Here is a 21,935-nt window from a genome sequence, read left to right on the forward strand (position 1 = left end):
CCATTGCCCCTATAAAGTTTGACCGTACTTAAGAATGAATCGAATCGAAAGATACGCAGAAGAATAACACTCTGAACGAAAATTAGCTTTTATTTTGTTGGCCATCGAAGGGAAAATTCAATTACTTTGGCGGGCACAGGAGTTAGAAGAGAGCACTCGACCAACTTTCGCGTTATCGATCTCCATATTGCGTTACCAATTACCAGAGATTGCGAGAAGCAAATATCGCGTAAACCGACGTGCGCGAACTATGCGAACGTGTTCGAATACCGATGCGATGGAAACCAGGAGACGGTATTGCAACGTCAATGAAACGTCGTCGAGAGCCCCTGTAAGCCCGGCAAGGAAGTTACGATGTTCGCGGGAATCGTGGGCGGACATTAGTATACATATAACGATAGGCGAACAGCTCGTGTACACTCGGATGCAACGCCTCCTTTTGATAAGTAGGAAACTTCTGAAGAGATCGCAAATTGTAGTTCAACAGTTCGAAGTTCCCAATTTTTCGAATTTTTTGGATTATCAACTTTCGAAGTTCTTGAGTTACCAAATTTTGAAGTTATTGGATTACCAGATTTCAAAGTGCTCAATTTTCTTAATTTTTTAAGTAATTAAGTTTGAAAAATTCCCAAATTCCTAGATTTCTCTTAAATTCTCAAATCAACACAAATTCATAGTTTCTTGAATTTCTGGATTTTCAAATTTTCAGATTATCACATTCTTAGATCTTGAAATTTTGAAATTCCCAAATCTTAAGATTTCCAAACACTTATGTTTCCAAATTTATATTTCTCCAAATCTAAGGTTTCCAAATACATAATTCCCCAAATCCCTATGTCTCTAAATCTCTAAATCTCCAATTTCCTAGACCCCCAAATCCCTAGATTTCCAGATTCCAAAATCTTTAACTCCCTAGATGCATATCTAGATCTCCAGATACAAGATTCCCCAAATCCCTAGATTCTCATCTAGATCTCCAAATTCTAAAATCCCTAAATCCCTAGACTTCCAAATTCCTATGTCTTCAAACTTCTAGATCCCCGAATCACTAAATTTCCAAATGGGTACTAAAATTCTAAAAGTCCCTAGAATGAAATGGATGTAAAGACTCCGTTGCCTTGGTTACCATATTTTCCCTAGGATAGCATTTGTTGTTGACTGTACACGGGCTACCGCGACGAAGAGAAGGCCGTATAACACCATTTTGTGGTCTCGAACGACCGTAAACTAACGCGGAGATATTATCAATTAAAAGGAGACGATGGTCATTCGTGAAACAATGAAAAGGCGCGAACGAAACAAATCATTTTGCTTCTATTTTTAACGCGACTCCACGTGATCGCGTTATTATCCTCCAGAATCCAAACAATCTGTATTTATCACCAAAAAATTAATAATAGCTAAACAATCTATATATATTACCTAAAACTTACATAGTCAAAAAATCCACATATATCGCCAAAAATTTATAACAGTTTACAGTCAAAAAGTCTATGACAACTAAATGGTCCATGAGTTGTCAAAAAGTCTGTTACAACTAAACAATCCATACATATTGCCAAAATCCTATACAGTCAAAAAATCTGTATATATCGCCAAAAATTTATAATAGTTCATTGTCTAAAAATCTGTAATAACTAAACAATCTATATATATTGCCAAAAACCTACACAGTCAAAAAATCTGTATACAATGTATATCGCCAAAGGTCTATACCTAAAACAATTCATATTGCTAAAAACCTACAACGAATCTATAATAAATAGTTAAAAGATGTATAATAGTAAAGAAAGTATAGTTAGAACGTGTATAATAGCGAAACAATTTCCTATCCCATAAATAGCCGAAAACGAATAGGGCAGAATACGAATAACCCGTTAACGGTGATTTAAAAGCACCGGGTCTCGATAAGGTATCAAGTAACCGGGATCAGAACGTAAAATCTTTTGAGTGCCCCTCTCGCGGCAGATTTTTACGCTTCGAATGGTCTATTTCGTTTTACAGCCGTAGAAATCGCGAGGCAATTCGCTTGATTGCAGGATCGGTGTATTTCAATTGGCATTAAAGCTTCGCTTTCCCTGAAAGCCAATACGCCAGTGTCTCATTAGTCGTGTTATTTATACGTTATTTTCCGAGCTTAGATATCCCGTGGTTCGCTCATTATGCAATGGTTTCGAAGCTGCAACCACAAGGGGCCCCTCGACAAGCGTCCATCGATTGCTCATACTCGAGATAAAGGATGAACGCATTTGCATATAGATTGAGTTCCTCCGTTTCCAGAGATGTCGTCGTTTTTTTTTGTTTTTCGTTTCCTCCTCTTTTCCCACCGGATGATGCGGCTCTACTACCGAATCAACGGGACTCGACTAGTAGATCCACGGTGAAATCTCGAATAACGACAGCATCGTCCCGGATCCTCCTTTTGTCACCGTTTAACGATTTAATCTACGCCTCGACCGCGAGGAAATACCCGTCCACGAAACTAACCGGCTGAAATGATCGAATTTTAAGCAGCTGACAAATTTTATGCGTATCGCGTCGAGGACGTTCGCAACATTCTGTGTTAACGAAGTTAAGGATAACGAGAGATCCTAGAAAAATTGTGATACCCGCAGGAACTGGTTTGAATCGAAATTATTAACAGTACGACGACGTTGCCACAATATTTTCATACGAACGTTTTATCGAAAAAAATATGGGGACTCGGAGGATTGCCTTAATTCCACATACGCCGTTTCCATGAGAAAACGGCGCTTTGCATTCAAATACGTAATAACGAAATTGTCCTTTTCAGGACGATGCTCTTCCGAGGAACTCTGAGGATTTTATCGGTTATGGGTTCCCATGGTAGATACGCCTAATGCATTTGCTCGAAAACTGCGAGTTTTCTTTGGCTAACTATAATTTTAATCCGAATTTAGTGGCCATCGAATGCGATTGGTTGCAGACGGAAAAATTAAATGATATATCCCTTATGATGATGGGTAAAAAGTGCAACGCAACATAAATTTATTTTATAAACATAAAAAAAGATGTCGTATTATTAGTAGCTACCATGTAGGTAGACAGAGTGGTAAATATACAATTATATAAATAAATTGTAAAAATGAATGTATTGTATAAATGATATACTACGAATGTATTTAATAAGTATACCTATGAATAACTGTACCCATGAGCACCTATCAATGTAAATTAACTCAGAAGCCGAAAAAATATCAGAATATCAAAATATCAAACTTGAAGAAATATTACGTGACACATTTGCCCACCCACGTTCCTCGATTCTTGAGAAAGCACGAAAAGGATCGATACCATTCACTCGAATGAAGAAAAAATGCCGCTTTATCTCGGCGAATGAAACTTAAGGGGAATGCATACGCGACGACGGCAAAAAAGGAAGAGGAAAGAGTAGATCGCTGAGGGCGAAAAACGGGAATCGTTTGGGGTTGAAGAACTCCCAGGAGCCCGCGAGGAATCAATCGAGCAGGTTTATCGCAGAACCCTCAATTTTTCTCTAGGTTTCCATTAAAAAAGGCTGCCGTGCCCTTGCACCCTATCGAGTTCGACGGTAAATCGCTTCGGTATAAGTCGCTAGCTTGACTGATAAGCAGCTACGAGAAATGATGGCAGTTCGTTTGAACCAAGTAGAGTGATAACCGTTCGCGTGGAACAGAATGTCGATGAACCTACTGAAACAATCTGTGAATTCGATGCATAAAATTGATTTATCGTTCCCTTTCGCGTGCTATCGACCATGTAAATGACCGAATAGAGACAGCGTTTACGGACTAGACGATTTAGATGGCTCTTACGGCGATACGGGGATAGGAGAAAGTAGCTGTAATTTGCGAAACGTGATACTGGATGCATAAAGTTTGTACAATGCGATCTCGGTGTCTTATCATGGACGTGATCGAGTATTATAGTTGTTAGTACTTATCTCTCTTTACTACATTACGATATTTTCTGTACGTGTGATGTTCTGTGTTTGGAAACTTTTGTGTCACTAATTTAGATATTGATTGTTCAAATTTTTCAATTCTTCAATTTTTCAATTCTTCAATTCTTCAATTCTTCAGTTCTTCAATTCTTCAGTTATTCAGTTCTTCAACTCTTCAATTCTTTAATTCTTCAATTCTTCAGTTCTTCAGTTCTTCAGTTCTTCAATTTTTCAATTTTACAATTCTTCAATTCTTCAATTCTTCAATTCTTCAATTCTTCAATTCTTCAATTCTTCGATTCTTCGATTCTTCAATTCTTCGATTCTTCAATTCTTCGATTCTTCAATTCTTCGATTCTTCAGTTCTTCAATTTTACAATTCTTCAATTTTACAATTCTTCAATTCTTCAGTTCTTCAATTTTTCAATTTTTCAATTTTACAATTTTACAATTTTACAATTTTACAATTTTACAATTCTTCAATTCTACAATTCTACGATTTCTTTAACTCTTCAACCCTTCAATTGTTCAGTGAATCAATTTTGCAACTTTTAAAATTTTCTCAAAGTTCCAACTTTCCAAATCTTCAAAATCCGATCACAATCTAAAATCGAGAGTGCCATACATCAAGAGCGAACCGTACCTAAGTAAATATCGTACACAAACTATCTCAAGTCCTATCACCTAGCAATCCGATCTGAAGAGTACTTGTCAACCAACGACAAAAAAAGAAGTCCCCGTCCCTGAGTATGTACCTATCGCCGAGTAGGCACTCGATCACGCTTGACTTACCAAACCGATTTGTAAATACGGTTTTTTTTCTTACACAGGGATAAAAAAGAAAGAATAAGTTGTACGTCGATTTATTCATGAAAAGAAGCGGGGTTACATTTCCGGAACGAGTGCAGCGTCGTGGAAAGAGCATTTTAAATTCTCTTAACTCGTTCGTCGCGCTGGAATGGCGCTGAGGTTAAAGGATTTTGAGGCGTGCTCGGAGAATTTTAAGGCCAACTCATTAGGATAACGAGACAGGCATCCAGTTGCCCGTGACACGAGACCCGTGCACACGCGTGCAAACGCGGGCTGTTTCGTATTCAACGGAGCCCCGGCTTTCTATGCACGATACGCGACAACGAGTACGACCCGTTAACGTTGTCCCGCCTGATCGAGAGATTACGAAACTCACTTCGGCCATTAAGGGAGTATTCGGAGGGGTGAAAAAAACCATTCCTTTTCTATTCTGTTGCATTACGGTACTCCTTCGAAACGGGCTCTTGAAATTCTGTGCTCGGGTTCGCTGAAATAACAAACGTTTCGAAGTCGTAGGGAAACACTTTCGTAAATCAATTAAAATTTTAATGTAATGGTTATATTGATTGTCTTCAAATTTTATGTACATTTTGAGGCACATAATATATGCACTTATGCATTTAATTATTGACTGAAGTTTTCGTTTTGAAGAAGTTAAAAGTTTCTTGAATTTTGGCCGCCATTTTGTTGTCAAACTTCCCTTAAATGATAGTTCGAAAGAAAGTCTTTTATTAATACTGTAATGATGTTACTAGTATTAAACATATTGTATAAAATACTGAGTATATTAATACTACAATAATACTATAGAAACGAACATAAATATTATATAAGAAAAAATTAAATATTACTAATAAAAATACTGACTGACAGTACTTAATTATAACACCAATAATAATGCTGCAATATGTAATATAATAATACCGTAATATTCCAATATAAATAAATATGAAGAAGCTTTCAACGAACACATAATATCCTCTCATTTTTATTAACTATAATAGAAAAGAACGAGCCAAATAATTTCCTCCCATAAAATGCACGCAACTCACATATCCATCACACTCTCAAATTTAATTAACCCATCAGCCGTTTCCGCCAGTCCGCAGTGCAGACCGCGAGATATAAAGAGTGTAAAAGGCGAATAAATATATAAACTTGAAATTACAATATTTAGATTAAAATTTTCAAACGACCTTCAACGTGGAGCATATACGCAGTCGTAAAGCTTGCATAATAAGTGAAGTTGCACTTTATTAGAGTATTTTACGATACATCATGAAGATCGGGATGACCGATAAATGCAATAATAAATTTTCAATTTCGATCAAGCGTATACTGACGTATAATAATAAAAGCAACGGCGAGATATTCGCAGGTTATATGGACATAAAATTAGGTTATTTAAATTCTTTAATCTGGTTGCAATTACGACGAGTTCGAGTTCGTTCGAATGATTGAATTATCAGGAACGCGTGATACGTTCGGGGATAGTTAAGCAAGCAGTCACTCGATAAGATAAATTGAATCGGCTTACCTCGTGATCTCTTCTATCAGTTTGCAGGGGTCTGCCGCGTAGAATTTCACGCCGAAATAGAGGGTGTGGACGTCCGACGTTGGATCACCTTTCTGAACCTTCAGCTGTTTGCCGATCTTCTTGCTCGGATCCAGCCATTGCTAAACAGCCGAGAATTACGCTAAATAAATTAATCTCCTAATCGGGCCGGAACACGTTACTGCGAAACTGTTCAAGATGGCCGGAAATTGCAGGCATCTCGACGTTTCCCGTGGATAATAATCCTATCCTACGGTGCCCCCGGGGCAAATGCCAATCGCCTACCTTCGAGCTCGTATGAATTTTTAATCTCGGTTTAATCTAATTAACGGTAAACCGGTCGATCTTCACCGTCGTGCTCTCCTCTTCTGAATCAAGTTAAAGAGGACCAATTTGCCTTTCGATTATGATTCGAAGAAAACGTGTTCGTGACGGGCATTAATTGGAAAAAACTTTAGGGTTATTGCAACGATTGCGTGAGAATAATTTTGGTAGATGATTTATATTGCAGATACGACAGCTTTTTGAGAATATATGGAGTGTAATAAATTTATTGTATATGTAATAGGTAATATGGTTAATAATAATTGGAGTGTTTATAAATTCCAGAGCTACAGTCTCTCAAGTTAATTTCTGAATCCTATTCTCAAATTTCCAAATTTCTTTGTACAAAGTTTACGTACTTCAAATTCCAAAATTTTATAATTTCTACAATTTCTATAACTTCTATAATTCAAAATTAACTCGTCCATTGATACAATTAATGACACGAACTATACATTCACAAGAAACTTCGATTCCTCGAAAACAAGTTTCGCAAATGAAATAAAGACACATTATACATTATACCCAGTTAAATCCTCTGTATGAATGTACGTAATTCCCATAGAGGTATAGGAACATATTTTACGAACATTACTGTCCGCTATATTAATCCCTTGAGCATTATGGTTCATTAGAGAAAGTGTCGGTACCCCACAGTGGCACGCTATCGTATTTATAGATTACAAATAGTATACGAATGTAACTCATACGTCATAACTAATATTTGAAAAAATTTTATTATGAGCAATGCTAGTAAACTGCAAGAACTTCGAAAGGGTTAAAGAAATTAAATTCAGGAATTTTTATTATGTCGCTATTTTAGATAGATAATAACGTTGATCGTGACGTACATATGTATATGACATAATCACTTGCATGCGCAGCTATATGAATATTTATTATAATTATGGAGAATGAATAAGGGTATTATTATTTGATTATGAGTACTAGTGATTATTATTAAAAATGTTACTTTATAATGTGATATTCATACGTAATATACATACGTCTATAACATAATAGATGTACCTATCGTTTATAATGTAATAGACGTTTAAATGACAAATTATTTGTAATAATAGACGTACCTAACTATGAGACGTATATACTATTTATAATATAATACCAGTGCAAATTATTTATAACAAAATATTCGTAATGGACGAACATATAATTTATAACAAACTAGACGTATGAATTACTTACAACCTATGTATTATTTATACCGTAATAGTCAAAATAGGTGACAATACATAGAACAGTGAATATAAATGGTAATCTTGGTTGAAGAAATAAAAAGTAATAATCTTACCGTCTGATTGCCGTGATCGAGGTAACGAAGCCCAAAGTAAGCGGTCTCCAATAAATTCAGGTGCCTGAAGACCCTGTCCAAGAGTTCCTGGCCAAGGTTCGAGCTCTGCAAAGGAATACCGATGGTTGATTTATCGCGTCAATAACAATGTCGACGTAGCGACAAGAAACGAAATTACTTCCTGTACCGAGCCACATTAGTATCACCGCGAGGACTTTCGATCCAGGATCGATCGAGCGTGGCGATTTAAATCGTGATGCACACGCGTCATTGAACACGTCGTGAAACCGCATTAGAACGCGTTCTGTTCCTTAGCATTCGACCACTATCGATCGAACCGATCGATCGATCGATCGATCGTGATTCAGGGGTGTGCGACACGTTTCATAACGGGACTCCTCGGCCGGAACCAGATTTCCATCTGGTCGATGAAGAACTGGTCTAATATGTCATTATCGGACACGCTCGTACACGGACTCTCTTCTTATTATTTAAAATTGAACTTCTGTCGGCGAATAAATTATTCCGGGTTGTCTGTTAATTACTCGATCGCCGGGGACGGTGAAATAATTGAAAAGGGAATTATCGAATAGTTTCCACGTGGAGTCGGGGTCGATTTAACCGCGGGACATCCAGTCGGTGAACTTGAGATTGAAATCGCCGGTTTCCGGTTCCCAGTGCTCCGAAGCGAGCCGTGACGCTCGTTTGTTCCCCTTCGGGGGAAACTAACGGAGAGCCACGATGCGTGTTTTCGTGCTTGATCATTTGTTCCTTCGAGATACGGCTGCGTACAGTCAATCGCAAATCTCCCTTACCTACACATTTACGGGCACTTTCATTCTTCATTTCCATGAATTTTTCGAAATCAAAAACGAATTAACAATATAGGAATTTCGGTAGATATTCGAGACTCAAAGAGACAAGTAACTATAGACATAGAAATATAAGGATTTGTAAGTTTAAGGACTTACGAAGAGTATAAAAATCTAGGCTTTTGCGTATCTAAAGATGGAGGCTCTAAGAGGCATTTGAGAATTTAAGAATCCCTGATTTGTGGATTTAATAATTTATGAACATAGGAACAAATACAATAACTTTGAAATATATCTACATTCTGAAATATCTATTTAGAAACATTACAATTTGAAGACCCCCACATGTACAAATGTGGAGATCTAGGCAGTTGATATAGACATCTAAATATTTGGTAACCCAATAATTTGAAGAGTTGTATGAAACAGATATGGAAACAGTGGAACTTGAGTAATCAGAGAATGGAGGAGTTAACCAACGTGTCGTTACACAGGGGATACGCTGAAGCCGAGTGTACACACCGCTGGAATTCGAGGATAATAATTGAAGCTGTTGCTGATGTCTCTAACGATCCAGCGGTGGCTCGACTTTGACAAGTTGCGCGCGATATGTATTGATCATCAGAGCCTATATTCGAGACAATTGTTAGCTTGCACCGGCGAGCAGAGATGATTTATTCGCCGTGTTCGCTCTCGAGGAAATGCTTCTCTTCAGCCGAAGGTTGCGAGCAGTAATTAACGCTGGTTTCGACGCGGATCAAACCGCTAATTATGCGGTTCACTCATTTTTGTGGCGTTAAAGATCGAGCATTAATATTATGTTTCGCATGTTGACTATTAGCCACAATTGTTAGAAACTAAGGGATGCCATTTGTATTTGCTATTAATTGCCAATTGTCAATTAAAAGACTAATTATAAGAATGCAAGTTTTTGAACATTTGATCATAACTTGACAATGCACCACAGAGAATAAATCTATTTTTTAAAAATATTAATTTACGTAGAATAAGCAGCAGCGAAATTACGAACAAGCAAAAATGCTCGTTCTTTCCATAACTCATTGAGCGATCAAGTCGTTTGAACATCATCGTTCTCATCATCTTCTCCTGTCATTTCTTCTTCAAATGCTCGTTACCGCGCCGGATGTATCTTACACGGATTCGCATAGAATACCAGGATAATAAGAGCTGTTGATTTCTCTAACGACCAAATGATGGCCCATAATTCAACTGAAACGCGATACGTGGAAACGGCGGCTTAACTCTATTTACGCATCGTATAATGTCAGCGAAATCGATTAGAATACATTGGGTCGAGGAACATTCAACTTTTGATCGAATCAGTGAAATCAAAGTTATCTTTTTCCCGTTGATACTTTTGGTATCTGGAACGCGAGAATTTATCGTAGGTGCCGCGAACCCATTTACGCCTCTGGCATCTATTCTGCACCTGCAGTTCTACCTTGAAGTTTACACCTTCAATGGATCAGACTTCTTTTTCTTTTCAGATCGACGAACAAACGGAGTAGTTTTTTTGAAGTATGAGAACTGGAGGAGTTGGTGAAACCTTTGTAGGTCTACGTTTGTAGATGAAGTGTTTGTCGAAGAGTTCATTTCTACCTTAAACAGGTGGTTTACACATTCCTCAGGCTACTTCTTCTACCGGGGACAGGTAGAATGACATTGAGATCGCAACGTACAAATATGGAGTTGGAAGTGTGAAAACTCGAGGTTATGTATTTGGTAAAAAATCCTTTGAGAATTCTATGTTTGCGGTAGATTAAGTGCTCTCATGTCTTCATAGTGTGATCATGGAACAGATAATTTATGAAGGACAATTTTTTAATTTAAATATTTACAAATACCAACTTGGATGTCTAGGAAACTTTCAACCTTCACAAATTCGCGAATTAAAAAGTGTTAACAAAAGTCTTCAAGTTCTTTCAAATTATATCTTCTTGAATGTAGCACATTCGAAGCTTGATAATTTAAAAAAAATAGAAATTTAGAAACATCTCAGATCGAAGATATAACAATGTAGAAATTTGCAAGCTAATTGAGGAAATCGAAAGTTAATAACTCTGAATACTTTCAAATCGCGAAATCGTGAAATGGGTATTGGCTACGCATGCGCGAGGGATCCATGCGTGATTCCCAAAAACGCGGGAAAATGAAATTAAACAAGAAACAATTATATAATCCCTTATTTTCTCTACCTATTTAACTTTTCGATCGTTGCTCACAGGTGATTTCCCTTCCCATTCTCTACAAGCAATTTTATTAAAACGTTCCCTTATCTTCCGGCTGGCTCGGTGAATCTCCCCTTAACGTGTACGGACACGATTCAAATGAAATATAGCGTTCGCGGACCAACCAAGTATATCGCGATTTTATCTGGCCAGCGAAAAATAAAAAAAGCAGCACGGTGCTCCGCAAGCAGAACAATGTTATCATAGGTGCACCGAAAGAGAGACGTAACCCGTACACCCGAGAAGAGAAAACAGAGTTGGAAGAAAAGAAACGTTGAACGTCGATGGTCCAAGGTTTACTGCCCATCTCGACCGGTTATTCCCATAATCTATGGTGGCTGGCATCGAGTACGAAGCTTTTCGAGTGCAGCTTCTGTGTGTTTCGATTTAACGCTGAAATTGCAACGTTTGGCGAACGCCGTACACGGTGGCAAATTTACGCACAGACGGTGAAGGTGGCCGCCTCGGGCTTCGTAACATTGGCCTTTCCATACCGTAATGCAAATTTATCTTATGTAATAAATTTCGTTTAATATCCGGTGGACAGTGTGTAACTTTTATTTCTGTGACTGGTTGCTGCTTTGTGTTTTTTATTTTGTCGTTTAATTAGAAGGGTGTAATGGGAACTGCTCTGTTGTTTTATGGAGGACAATCTGGAAATACATCTAAGAACATGGACGTCTAGGAACCTTGGTATTTGGGAATTTAAATTAGTCATGCAGGTAAATTGGAGGTCTAGAAATTTACATGTGTAGGTAATTGGAGATACACGAATATAAAAATGTTGAGTACAGAGATCTAGAACGTAGGAATTTACAAATAGGTATACATATGAGGTATCTAGGTATATCTAGGTACATGTATATGAGAATCTACGTGTATCTGAATCTAGGAAAATGCGAATCCAGAAAGATAGGAATCTACGGATGTGCAATCTGAAGACATAAGAATGTGGAAATATAAAAACCCAAAGATATGAGAATGTATGCAAGAGTCCACGTATGTAGAGTAACCTAGTCTAAAAATTGTTGACATAGAAATATAGGAATCTACCCATGTCTCTCTTCGCTCTTTCACAAGGTAAATAAAGTCTAAAACATGGCAACTCTCCTAGAATCCTTAACTGCAAAAAAGAATTAGACTGAAGAGGTTATCCTATCTTAGTAAAACTAGCAACGCATCGACCCTTAGCTAGATACGTGCAGCAGGGTCAAGTTCGCGAGTCGTCGAGGTCGCGTCAGAGGTGGTTCGTATCTCGAAAATTGGTATTCCCCGGTAGGTATGAGTTAGCGGCATCGGTATGTGGGTATTATACCTTTTGTATTCCGATGTGACACGCCTCCGTCACGTTTGCGACCGTACAACGACGACGACGTTCGGCCACGAGGACGTATAGGTGGACAAACGATAAAGAGCGTCCACTCGGTTGTCGCGGACGTATATATACGCGCGTGACGCACACGTACGCGGCCGACAGAGTAGCACGTACGTGAACGGACCGTACAGTAAACCCACACGAACGGAAAGACCCATGCGGATGCCATACGTAAACGCTCACTGGTAGCCGAGACTCGTATGTACGTTTGAGAATACATTATGTAAGCAAAAGGTGAAAAAAGACCCTGGAATAACCCCCACCAGGATTCCACCGAGTCGTACCTACGCCCCTGCTCCCTTCCAGCCGACTCCTTGTTCCTGTACCCCCCGACCCCGAGACATCGGGCCAGGAGCATCAGGGCATAGACCTTCGCTCTGTTAAGGTCCGTTTACATCTACGGACATTCGATGTGTCAGACACCATATTTTCGACCATCGAATCACATCGTATTACCTTCTTAAATATGGGATATATCTGTAGAAAATTGTACTTCTACATTTAGATACATTATCTTGGTTCTACTTTTCATTTATATGTTACTTCATTTGTTATATGAAATTTTTTATTATGTGCTGATGTTCAAACTTCTTTATGGACATAGGTTCATTAATATCTTTGACATAGGGTATATTTGAAGAAAATTGTACTTGTATGTTTAAATGATAGATTATCTAACTTGCTGCATTTTTGTTTGATACTACCATGTGAACAATTTTGTGGTATGTTTCAAGATTTCAACATTTCACCTTGCCTGACTGTATTTGTACATGACACACATTAACCATTGCGTGGCAACGAAATTTATGAAACTTGAGTATTTTAGTAAATTAAAGAACTTGTCATTTTTTTAGATTTAGAAAATCAGAGATATGAAATTTTCTTATGGAAAGCTTAACATCCTGAAATTCTCCAAATACCTAAATGTTAAAACTTACCAATACAAAAATTCATCTACAAAGCATACAAATGCAAAATTGTCGTAACTCAGACAAGCTCCTCCAAATAAAGAATAATACTCTTCAGCAAATGATCAAAAAATTCGTCCATAAATTTAGAACGTATTCGATACCGAATCGAAGCGATGGGCGCAGCTTCACGTTGTATACGCGTTCGAAAGTTGAAGGAAGAAGGGACGGGTTAAAAAAAGGTGAAAACAATGCATCCTGGAAGCGGCTGGACGAACGAAGTCGAAGGTATACATATATACAGGGACACGGGAAGAGAAAGAGAGAAATCGAAGGGCGAAGGGAGCAACGGTCGATTCTTGTTTGCGGACAGTGACGCTTAACCCCCTTCGATCTGCCGATTAGGAAGCTCCGGTTGCTCGATGGTAACCAGGTCGGGAATCGCTGGTCTTTCCCTTTTGGGAAACGGGATGATTGGCTGGGAACGTACAAGCACTTCTGATACAAGGAATTTTTGCTGATCAGCAAACGAGGCGCGTGAACGGTATCGAAACACGAACGCAAAACGAAGAGGACGAGTGTGTACACTGCTGAGTACGGTAGAGATGGGATGTTGGAGGAATTGGGAGAGTTGGAGATTTAGAGATTTGGAAAGTTGGAGAGTTGGAGAGTTGGAAATTTGGAGATTTGGGGATTTGGAAGATTGGAAATTTAGAGATTTGGGGATTTGGAAGATTGAAAATTTGGAGATTTCGGGGTTTAAGATTTTGGGATTTGGGAGATTGGAAATTTGGAGATTTGGGGGTTTGAAGATTTGGGGATTTGGGAGATTGAAAATTTGGAGATTCGGGGGTTTGAAGATTTGGGGATTTGGGAGATTGGAAATTTGAAGATTTGGGGATTTGGGAGATTGGAAATTTGGAGATTTGGGGGTTTGAAGATTTGGGGATTTGGGAGATTGGAAATTTGGAGATTTGGGGATTTGGAAGATTGGAAAGTTAGAGATTTGGGGATTTGGGAGATTGGAAATTTGGAGATTTGGGGGTTTGAAGATTTGGGGATTTGGGAGATTGAAAATTTGGAGATTCGGGGGTTTGAAGATTTGGGGATTTGGGAGATTGAAAATTTGGAGATTCGGGGGTTTGAAGATTTGGGGATTTGGGAGATTGGAAATTTGAAGATTTGGGGATTTGGGAGATTGGAAATTTGGAGATTTGGGGGTTTGAAGATTTGGGGATTTGGGAGATTGGAAATTTGGAGATTTGGCGATTTGGAAGATTGGAAATTTGGAGATTTGGGGATTTGGGAGATTGGAAATTTGGAGATTTGGGGATTTGAAGATTTGGGGATTTGGGAGATTGGAAATTTGGAGATTTGGGGATTTGGAAGATTGGAAATTTGGAGATTTGGGGGTTTGGGAGATTGGAAATTTGGAGATTTGGGGGTTTGAAGATTTGGGGATTTGGGAGATTGGAAATTTGGAGATTTGGGGATTTAGAAGGTTGGAAATTTGGAAATTTGGAGACTTGGAAGGTTGGAAATTTGGAGATTTAGAAATTTGACAATTTGAAGATTTAGAAATTAGAAGATTTGGAAATTTGGAGATTTGGGGACTTACATTATTCAAAATTTACAACCAAAAAATTTTGAAATAAATAAATTTAATCGTCCCCAAAAAAATAATAAGTGAACATACACCAACCCTATAACCATAACCCCAATACCTCTACAACCCCTTCTAAACATCCCTCTACCTTCTGCACCCTATTTAAACATCTAAAGCAAACTCTCATAGAATCATCCTGTAACAATATTTAACCAGCTCCGAATCGGAAGAGAAAGTCTAGTGTTGGTCGAAAGTTAATCAATTTCGCGATAATGAATGATAATTAGCGTTGACCGATCTTTCTTCGTCGAACGAGGTACGGATCGGCAAGGCGGAATAAACAAAGATCAGCTCGTTACTCGTCGGATATAAATTACACGTTTCCGCGACGAGGAAGGTAATCGTTAAGTAATTAAATAAATTAGTTAATTAAACGCGCGAGAGACGATCAGCGGCGCGTACGCTAATGCGCTTCTTGCTCGCGCGAGGACGATGCCTCAAGCTGTTTGTCACTTTTTCAAAGCATCACTGGCTAAAGTTACAACCGTATTTACCTCGCCTGCTTTGTGATCGCCGCTTTGTAAACTTACTTGAAACGGAGCTAGGGTTTAGTAGTTGCGAGTTACGAAGGGGATATAGCGCATCTGGTTTATTAGGTAAAATGATGGGTGAGAGTGGAAGAGAATTCACACTTGTTCATTTTTTGGGTCTTTGTGGGGATATTTGTGTGTGTGTGGCTGTGTTCTTATGGAGACCTATGAATTTGGAGATATAACAGTATAAGAAAATTTCGAAATTTAGAAACTCAGAAATCAAGAAGTCTAGACATCTAAAAATCTACAAATTTATAAATCTAGAAAGCTAAAAACCTAGAAACCTAAAAACCTAGAAATCTAGAAATCTACAAACCTAGAAATTTCCTTTGTAAAAAATATAAAAATATAGAAGTTTAAAATCTCAAATTTCACTTTTCAAAATTAAAAAATGCACTCGTTCCCTCAAAACTTTCCCATGTCATTAACCCAATTCCTTCTTTCACCCAATTGTTACAGACTCCAGTTTTTCCATCTTTTTCACAAACATAAATTACTTTGTCTCAATACAAATTCTAAACTAGTTCCACTTATCGGCCAACTGCACCATAATTGCAGTGTCCCGCTACCTTTCTATCTCGAAATCGAATCAGTATTTCAAAGTCGAGGTATTTGTTCGCGTGTTCGATCGAGTTTTCACGATGCAAAAACTACTCCGGAAACAAGAACTACCGGCTTGTCTCGTCGAGACGATAACAACGCTGAGAATCATCGAAGCGTTACTTCCAGCTAAGTAACTCCGATGGTGAATCGATCGAAAACGTCCCACGAAGCACAAATAGTAAAGGTACACGACGTTTCACGTCAACCTTAGGCGGTGCGGCTTAGAAAAAGTGACAAATGGCCTGACGAAGTGCCGTCGTCCTTGCGGACATCGAAACCTTCCCTCTAGCTACAGCATATTAAGTATGGACTACGCATTCTATGTTCTACGACTCTAGCCAACTATTTATAGACGACAACCACGACCGACTGACTGTGATAGAGAAATGCCTGTCGTCGCTTACCGTTCTCCTTCTTTTTTTATCTCAATCATTCAAATATTTTACCTGAAGAAAATAATTGAAGGAGAGAAGTAGAGTAACTTTTTTGCAATTATGTATTTAAATAATGTAACTTGTCTATAATGATATGGTTCAATAATATAATTTTTCTACAATCTTATAATTAAATGAAATTTGTCTGCAATGACATAATTAAATAATATAATTTGTCTGCAACTATATAATTAATTAATGTGACTTGTCTATAATAATACAGTTGAATAATACAATTTTTCTACAATGTTAGAATTAAATATAATTTGTCTGCAATCATATAATTAAATAATGTGACTTGTCTATAATGATGCAATTGAATAATACAATTTTTCTATAATTTTATAATTAAATATAATTTCTCTGCATTAACATAATTAAATAATGTGACTTGTCTATAATGATACAGTTGAATAATACAAATTGTCTACAATGTTAGAATTAAATATAATTTTTTCTGCAATCATATAATTAAATTATGTAATTTGTCTGCAATAGTACAATCACATCCTAATATACAGTCAGACCAGGTCACCCTTGCTGAAATAAATTTTTATAATTTTGTCTACCTTATAGGTTCATCAGTAATATTTTTTAAATAAAACTCTGAACTTTGACATACAATATGCTGGTTAATTTACATATTTATCTATAATATTACTTGAGTTACGATTTTTCAAACATAAGCTTGCCCTACACCTCAAATCCTCATAACTTGACAAGCTTTCCAAAGAACAGAACAACAGTGTTTAATTCTTGAACCAAATTATACAAGTACAAATTTTTAAAAATATAATAATATTTCATAAAATGTGATTATTCTGCAAAAAATGAAAATGAGTCCTACCATTGTCCTACCATAAGTGCACATCAAAAACAAGATATGTAATAACTATAAAATAAATCTATGTCACAATAGAAACTTCCGAAACAACGATGTTGCAGAAGGAAAATAACGCAGAAGAGGCATCGGATGTTTCAGCAAATATCTGCAGCGTCCATTGTGCAAGTTCGCAGGCTCTATACCATTTTCGGTGGGGTTGTTGTAGGCGGCAAGCTAATGGATGGAACGAAATGAGAACGAGCGCCGAATTCAACGTGGAAAATCGAAAGCACCGGCAAGAAAATTGTGCTCTTAGACCAAGTCTCAACCCTGTTTACTGTTGTAGGTGAGCGAAGAACCGGGCAAACTACCAACCCGGTATTATTCGTACAAGAGATAGGCAACAGCAACAGTTTCACCTGCAACAGTCTCGCGCCCATAGGCTTTCAACGCGAAATGCATCGTTGGCTCCATAGGGAACCGCGAAACGAACAAAGCATCTACTCTACGAGCATCCTCGGCGAGACAACAACCTGTTCAACCCTTTTTTTTCACCTGGGGACTGTGGCGGTTATGGAGGGTTTTATTGGTGTTTTATGCGTGTTTGGTGGTAGTTGATATGAGGATTTGGGGATTTGGAAATTTGGGAATTTGAAGAATTTGGGGAACTTGGGGAACTTGGGGAATTTAAGGAATTTGGAGAATTTGAGGAATTTGAGAACTTGAGGAATTTGGGGAATTTAAGGAATTTGAGAACTTGAGGAATTTGGGGAATTTAAGGAATTTGGGGAATTTAAGGAATTTGGGGAATTTGAGATATTTGAGGAATTTGGGGAACTTGAGGAATTTGAGGCATTTGGAATTGGGGGAATTTGGAATTTGGGAAATTTGGAATTGGGGGAATTTGGAATTTGGGAAATTTGGAATTTGGGGAATTTGGGAAATTTGGAATTGGGGAAATTTGGAATTTGGGAAATTTGGAATTGGGGGAATTTGGAATTTGGAAAATTTGGAATTTGGGGAATTTGGGGAATTTGGAATTTGGGAAATTTGGAATTTGGGGAATTTGGGAAATTTGGAATTGGGGGAATTTGGAATTTGGGAAATTTGGAATTTGGGAAATTTGGAATTTGATAAATTTGGAATTTGGGAATTTAGGGATTTGGGAATGTGAGAATTAGGAAATGTTGGAATTAGGGAAGGTTGGAATTGGGGAATGTGGGAATTGGGGAATGTGGGAATTGGGGAATGTGGGAATTGGGGAATGTGGGAATTGGGGAATGTGGGAATTGGTGAATGTGGGAATTGGGGAATGTGGGAATTTGGAAATGTGGTAATTGGGGAATGTGGAAATTAGGAAATGTGGGAATTGGGGAATGTGGGAATTTGGGGAACTTGGAATTTGTGAAATTTGGAATTTGAGGAATTTGAAATTTGGGAAATTTGAAATTTGAGGAATATGGAATTTGGAGAATTTGGAATTTGGGGATTTTAGAATTTGAGGACTTGAAGATTTAAAAGCTACAAAACTTAAAAATGAAAAAATTCCATGTTTCACACATTATCACTTTCCTACCTCGTACAAATCATCACATCATCAAGAAAATATCTCTCCTCGCTAATCACGTCAGTACTTTCTCCAATTCCCCGTCACGTTCCAGTTCTGTCACCGCACTATCATTACCCATCGACTTCTTACAATCTTCCTATCATTTGCGGTAGATATTCAGATTTGTTTCTAAAAGCAAAAAACTGGTGCCTAGAGGTATACGTGATAAGCGGTTGTGAACGAGTTGCGTCACGAGTCCTAGAAACAGACCCCGCAACTGTGAACCAGAGGCGTAATAAAAGTGCAAAGAACGAGCAACCACGAAGGAAACATAAGAAGAAGAAGAAGAAGGTCCACTTCCCTTCTCGTCTGGCCCGAGGCCGAATGAACCAGGGTATAGGTCCAGAAGGTAGGTAATCATCTTTAGGTTGCGTGCTCCGAACGACCTCTCTTTTTCTCTCTCCATGGTCCGTCTATTTGTCCCTTTTTCTTCCGTTCGCCGGTCACTACGATCATTTCTTTCATTTTTCATATACGGTGCAGGCAAACCGTTTATTTAGGCATACCGCCCTCTCTTTCCGTCTCTCTGCTACTTTTCAGCCCCCGGCTAGGGTTTGTCGTGGGAATCGGTACGGAGTAACGCGAATCGACCCCATCGGACGGCCATCTTGCTAGGAGATACGCAGAACCGACTATCGGAAGATGGCCGGCTACTCGAATTCCACAAAAATGTGGATCGTTGCTACATTCCGTGCATTATTATTGGGTATGCAGGTACTGATTTTGTAGCAGGTTTTAATGCCGACTCGGGATTAACGGTGCTTCGAACGTTCTTGGAAACCTTTGCAAGATGTTTAATTTTCGTAGCTGCAATTTTCGAATTTTCAGGGTTTATAAATTTTTAAATTGAGAGGCATTTTAGGTTGAGAAGAATTCTAGCTTTTTTAATTCTTGAGTTTTTCAGATTTTTAAAGTTCCTGATTTTTAAACTTGACTTTACAAATTTTGAACTTTCCAAGTTTGCTGAAGTAGTTTAGAACTTGAAGAATTCACAAATTCCTAATTTTCTTGATTTGCTAAATTCGTACATTTACTGTTTTTTAACGTTGCTGAAGTACATCTTCGACTTTCTAAATTTGCCAAATTTGCAAATTCTTAGATCCCCAAATTTTAAAATTAACTCCCAACCCACAAACTTCATTTCCAAGTACATGACCTCTCTTTCTCGACATCTACTTCCATATCCCAAAACCCTCAAACCCTAAATCCTCAAATCCCCAATTCCCATAATTTCAAATATCTACCCAGAAATCTAAATTCCCACATTCGCTTCTACCCCAAACATTCCACCTTTCCAGATCTTCAAACATAAAAATTGCTGAATTAAAATATTTGAGAGTCCGTAGAAAATTTGCTTCTTCTCGATCTTCTACTCGCTAAGTAATCAAATTCGGCGAACTTTGCCAGCAACAAAACGGTATAATTCTACCACTGCGATAATTGACCGCTCTTCAACTCTTAGGATTCGTTGGTCAACGTTTGCAGAAGGTCTTGAGAAGAAGTGCTGATCGCCAAGAAAATAAACTGCTAAGAAAAAGAGAGATTCTTGGCTCGAAAGAAACAACGGAGATGGTCAACGAGCCATGCCGATTATCGGTGAACTTAATTGCGTTCGGAGCTGACAATTACACTAATCATCGATCCCTCGATGGTTTTGCTTCGACCAAATAGAGTTTACCGGTCAGCTTTGATCGGAGAAAAAACCAAGGTCTCTTGAACAAGAGTTTCTTTGTTTTAGGTAAATTTTAGGTGAACATTGCTTTGTTTTATATTTTGGATAAATATGTATAAACTTGTACATGGCCAATGATCATGGCAGTCGAGCCCCATATAATATCAATCAATCAAACTTGTACGTATTATGTAACTTAAGAAAATTGGATTTTTACAAGTTTCACCTTCTGCATATTTGAGATTGTAGATATTTAAAATTTTTTAAAAGTTGTAACTCACGAAGCCTCTCAAATCATCAAGTCTACCAACTTTAAACCTTCCAAACTCCAAAATTTATCAAACCGAATCTCCAAACTCCAAAATTGATTAAACCGAATCTCCAAACTCCAAAATTGATCAAACCGAATCTCCAAACGCAAAAATTCCCGACTCCCTTTTTTGCACACTCCAGAAATGTTTCCTTCGCAGACATCGGTACAACGCGGTATTGATTATTCAAATGCTGATTCGTTATGAATAAAGATCACATCTTTAGTAAACTCTGCCGTTTACGGGGAGGTTGCTCGAGTGTTTCCGAACTTCCTCGACTTTTATTTCTGCTCTTAGCCGGATAAGTTTCGTCGTTAACGAACATTCTCTTTATCTTGCCTTCTGCCAAGATAAAGAACGTGAATGCTCGAGCATCCAGATTTTTCCCCCCGTCGTTACCTGAAAACGTTACGCGGTTCTTTATTTTGTTAACCGTCTTCCGAGTAATTTTCTAGATGGAGGCGCGTTGAATTTTCACGAAGTAAAAAATTCCGACTCCCTCGGGAAAAGATAGTCTGTTTCGAATAGCTGTTGCTAGCCGCGATGGAAGTTTCGTCTCAGGATGAAAATGAATATCCAAGCAGAAGAAAAGTTGAATCGTGCCTTGAAGTATTATCACCGTCACTCCGCGGATTTCTCTGCTCTTTGAGACTCTTTGATATGGTCTTGTTCTATAAAGGTGTCAAATGACAGTCGCGAACAGCATTTTCATCCTGACAGCCTCTTTGTTTCTTTACATATCTCTTGCTTTTTCGATGGAAAAATACTTTTTATTCCGTATTTTGACTGATAAGGTATGATATTGCTTTTGTTTTTATTTTATATTTTGTATGTTTTGTATGACATATAGGGACTATATAGAACGTAGAACATCTGTGAGATAAGCTAAGGCAGTAAGTATATGTAATACGTATGTTCAATGCTTAGCGTCATGAGAGGTTAACCTCTACCCTCAAGAAATGATATAAATAAGCAGATAATTGTGGTAACACGTAT

At 38.0% G+C, this 21,935-nt stretch overlaps 1 protein-coding gene across 4 annotated transcripts in view; it reads right to left on the reverse strand.

The window, feature by feature from the left end:
• The window catches only part of LOC100878771 (band 4.1-like protein 4A), a 70,991-nt gene that overhangs the window by 18,487 nt on the left and 30,569 nt on the right, over positions 1-21,935 (reverse strand). For all 4 annotated transcript variants that reach the window (XM_076531087.1, XM_012281518.2, XM_076531086.1 and 1 more), the window contains exons 3-4: positions 7,945-8,049; positions 6,291-6,430 (exon numbers count right to left, since the gene is read on the reverse strand). In XM_076531087.1, the coding sequence (XP_076387202.1) occupies positions 6,291-6,430; positions 7,945-8,049 (245 nt within the window). The remainder of the gene's footprint in view (positions 1-6,290; positions 6,431-7,944; positions 8,050-21,935) is intronic.

This window comes from Megachile rotundata, chromosome 4, assembly GCF_050947335.1.
Source record: "Megachile rotundata isolate GNS110a chromosome 4, iyMegRotu1, whole genome shotgun sequence".
Classification (NCBI taxonomy): domain Eukaryota; kingdom Metazoa; phylum Arthropoda; class Insecta; order Hymenoptera; family Megachilidae; genus Megachile; species Megachile rotundata.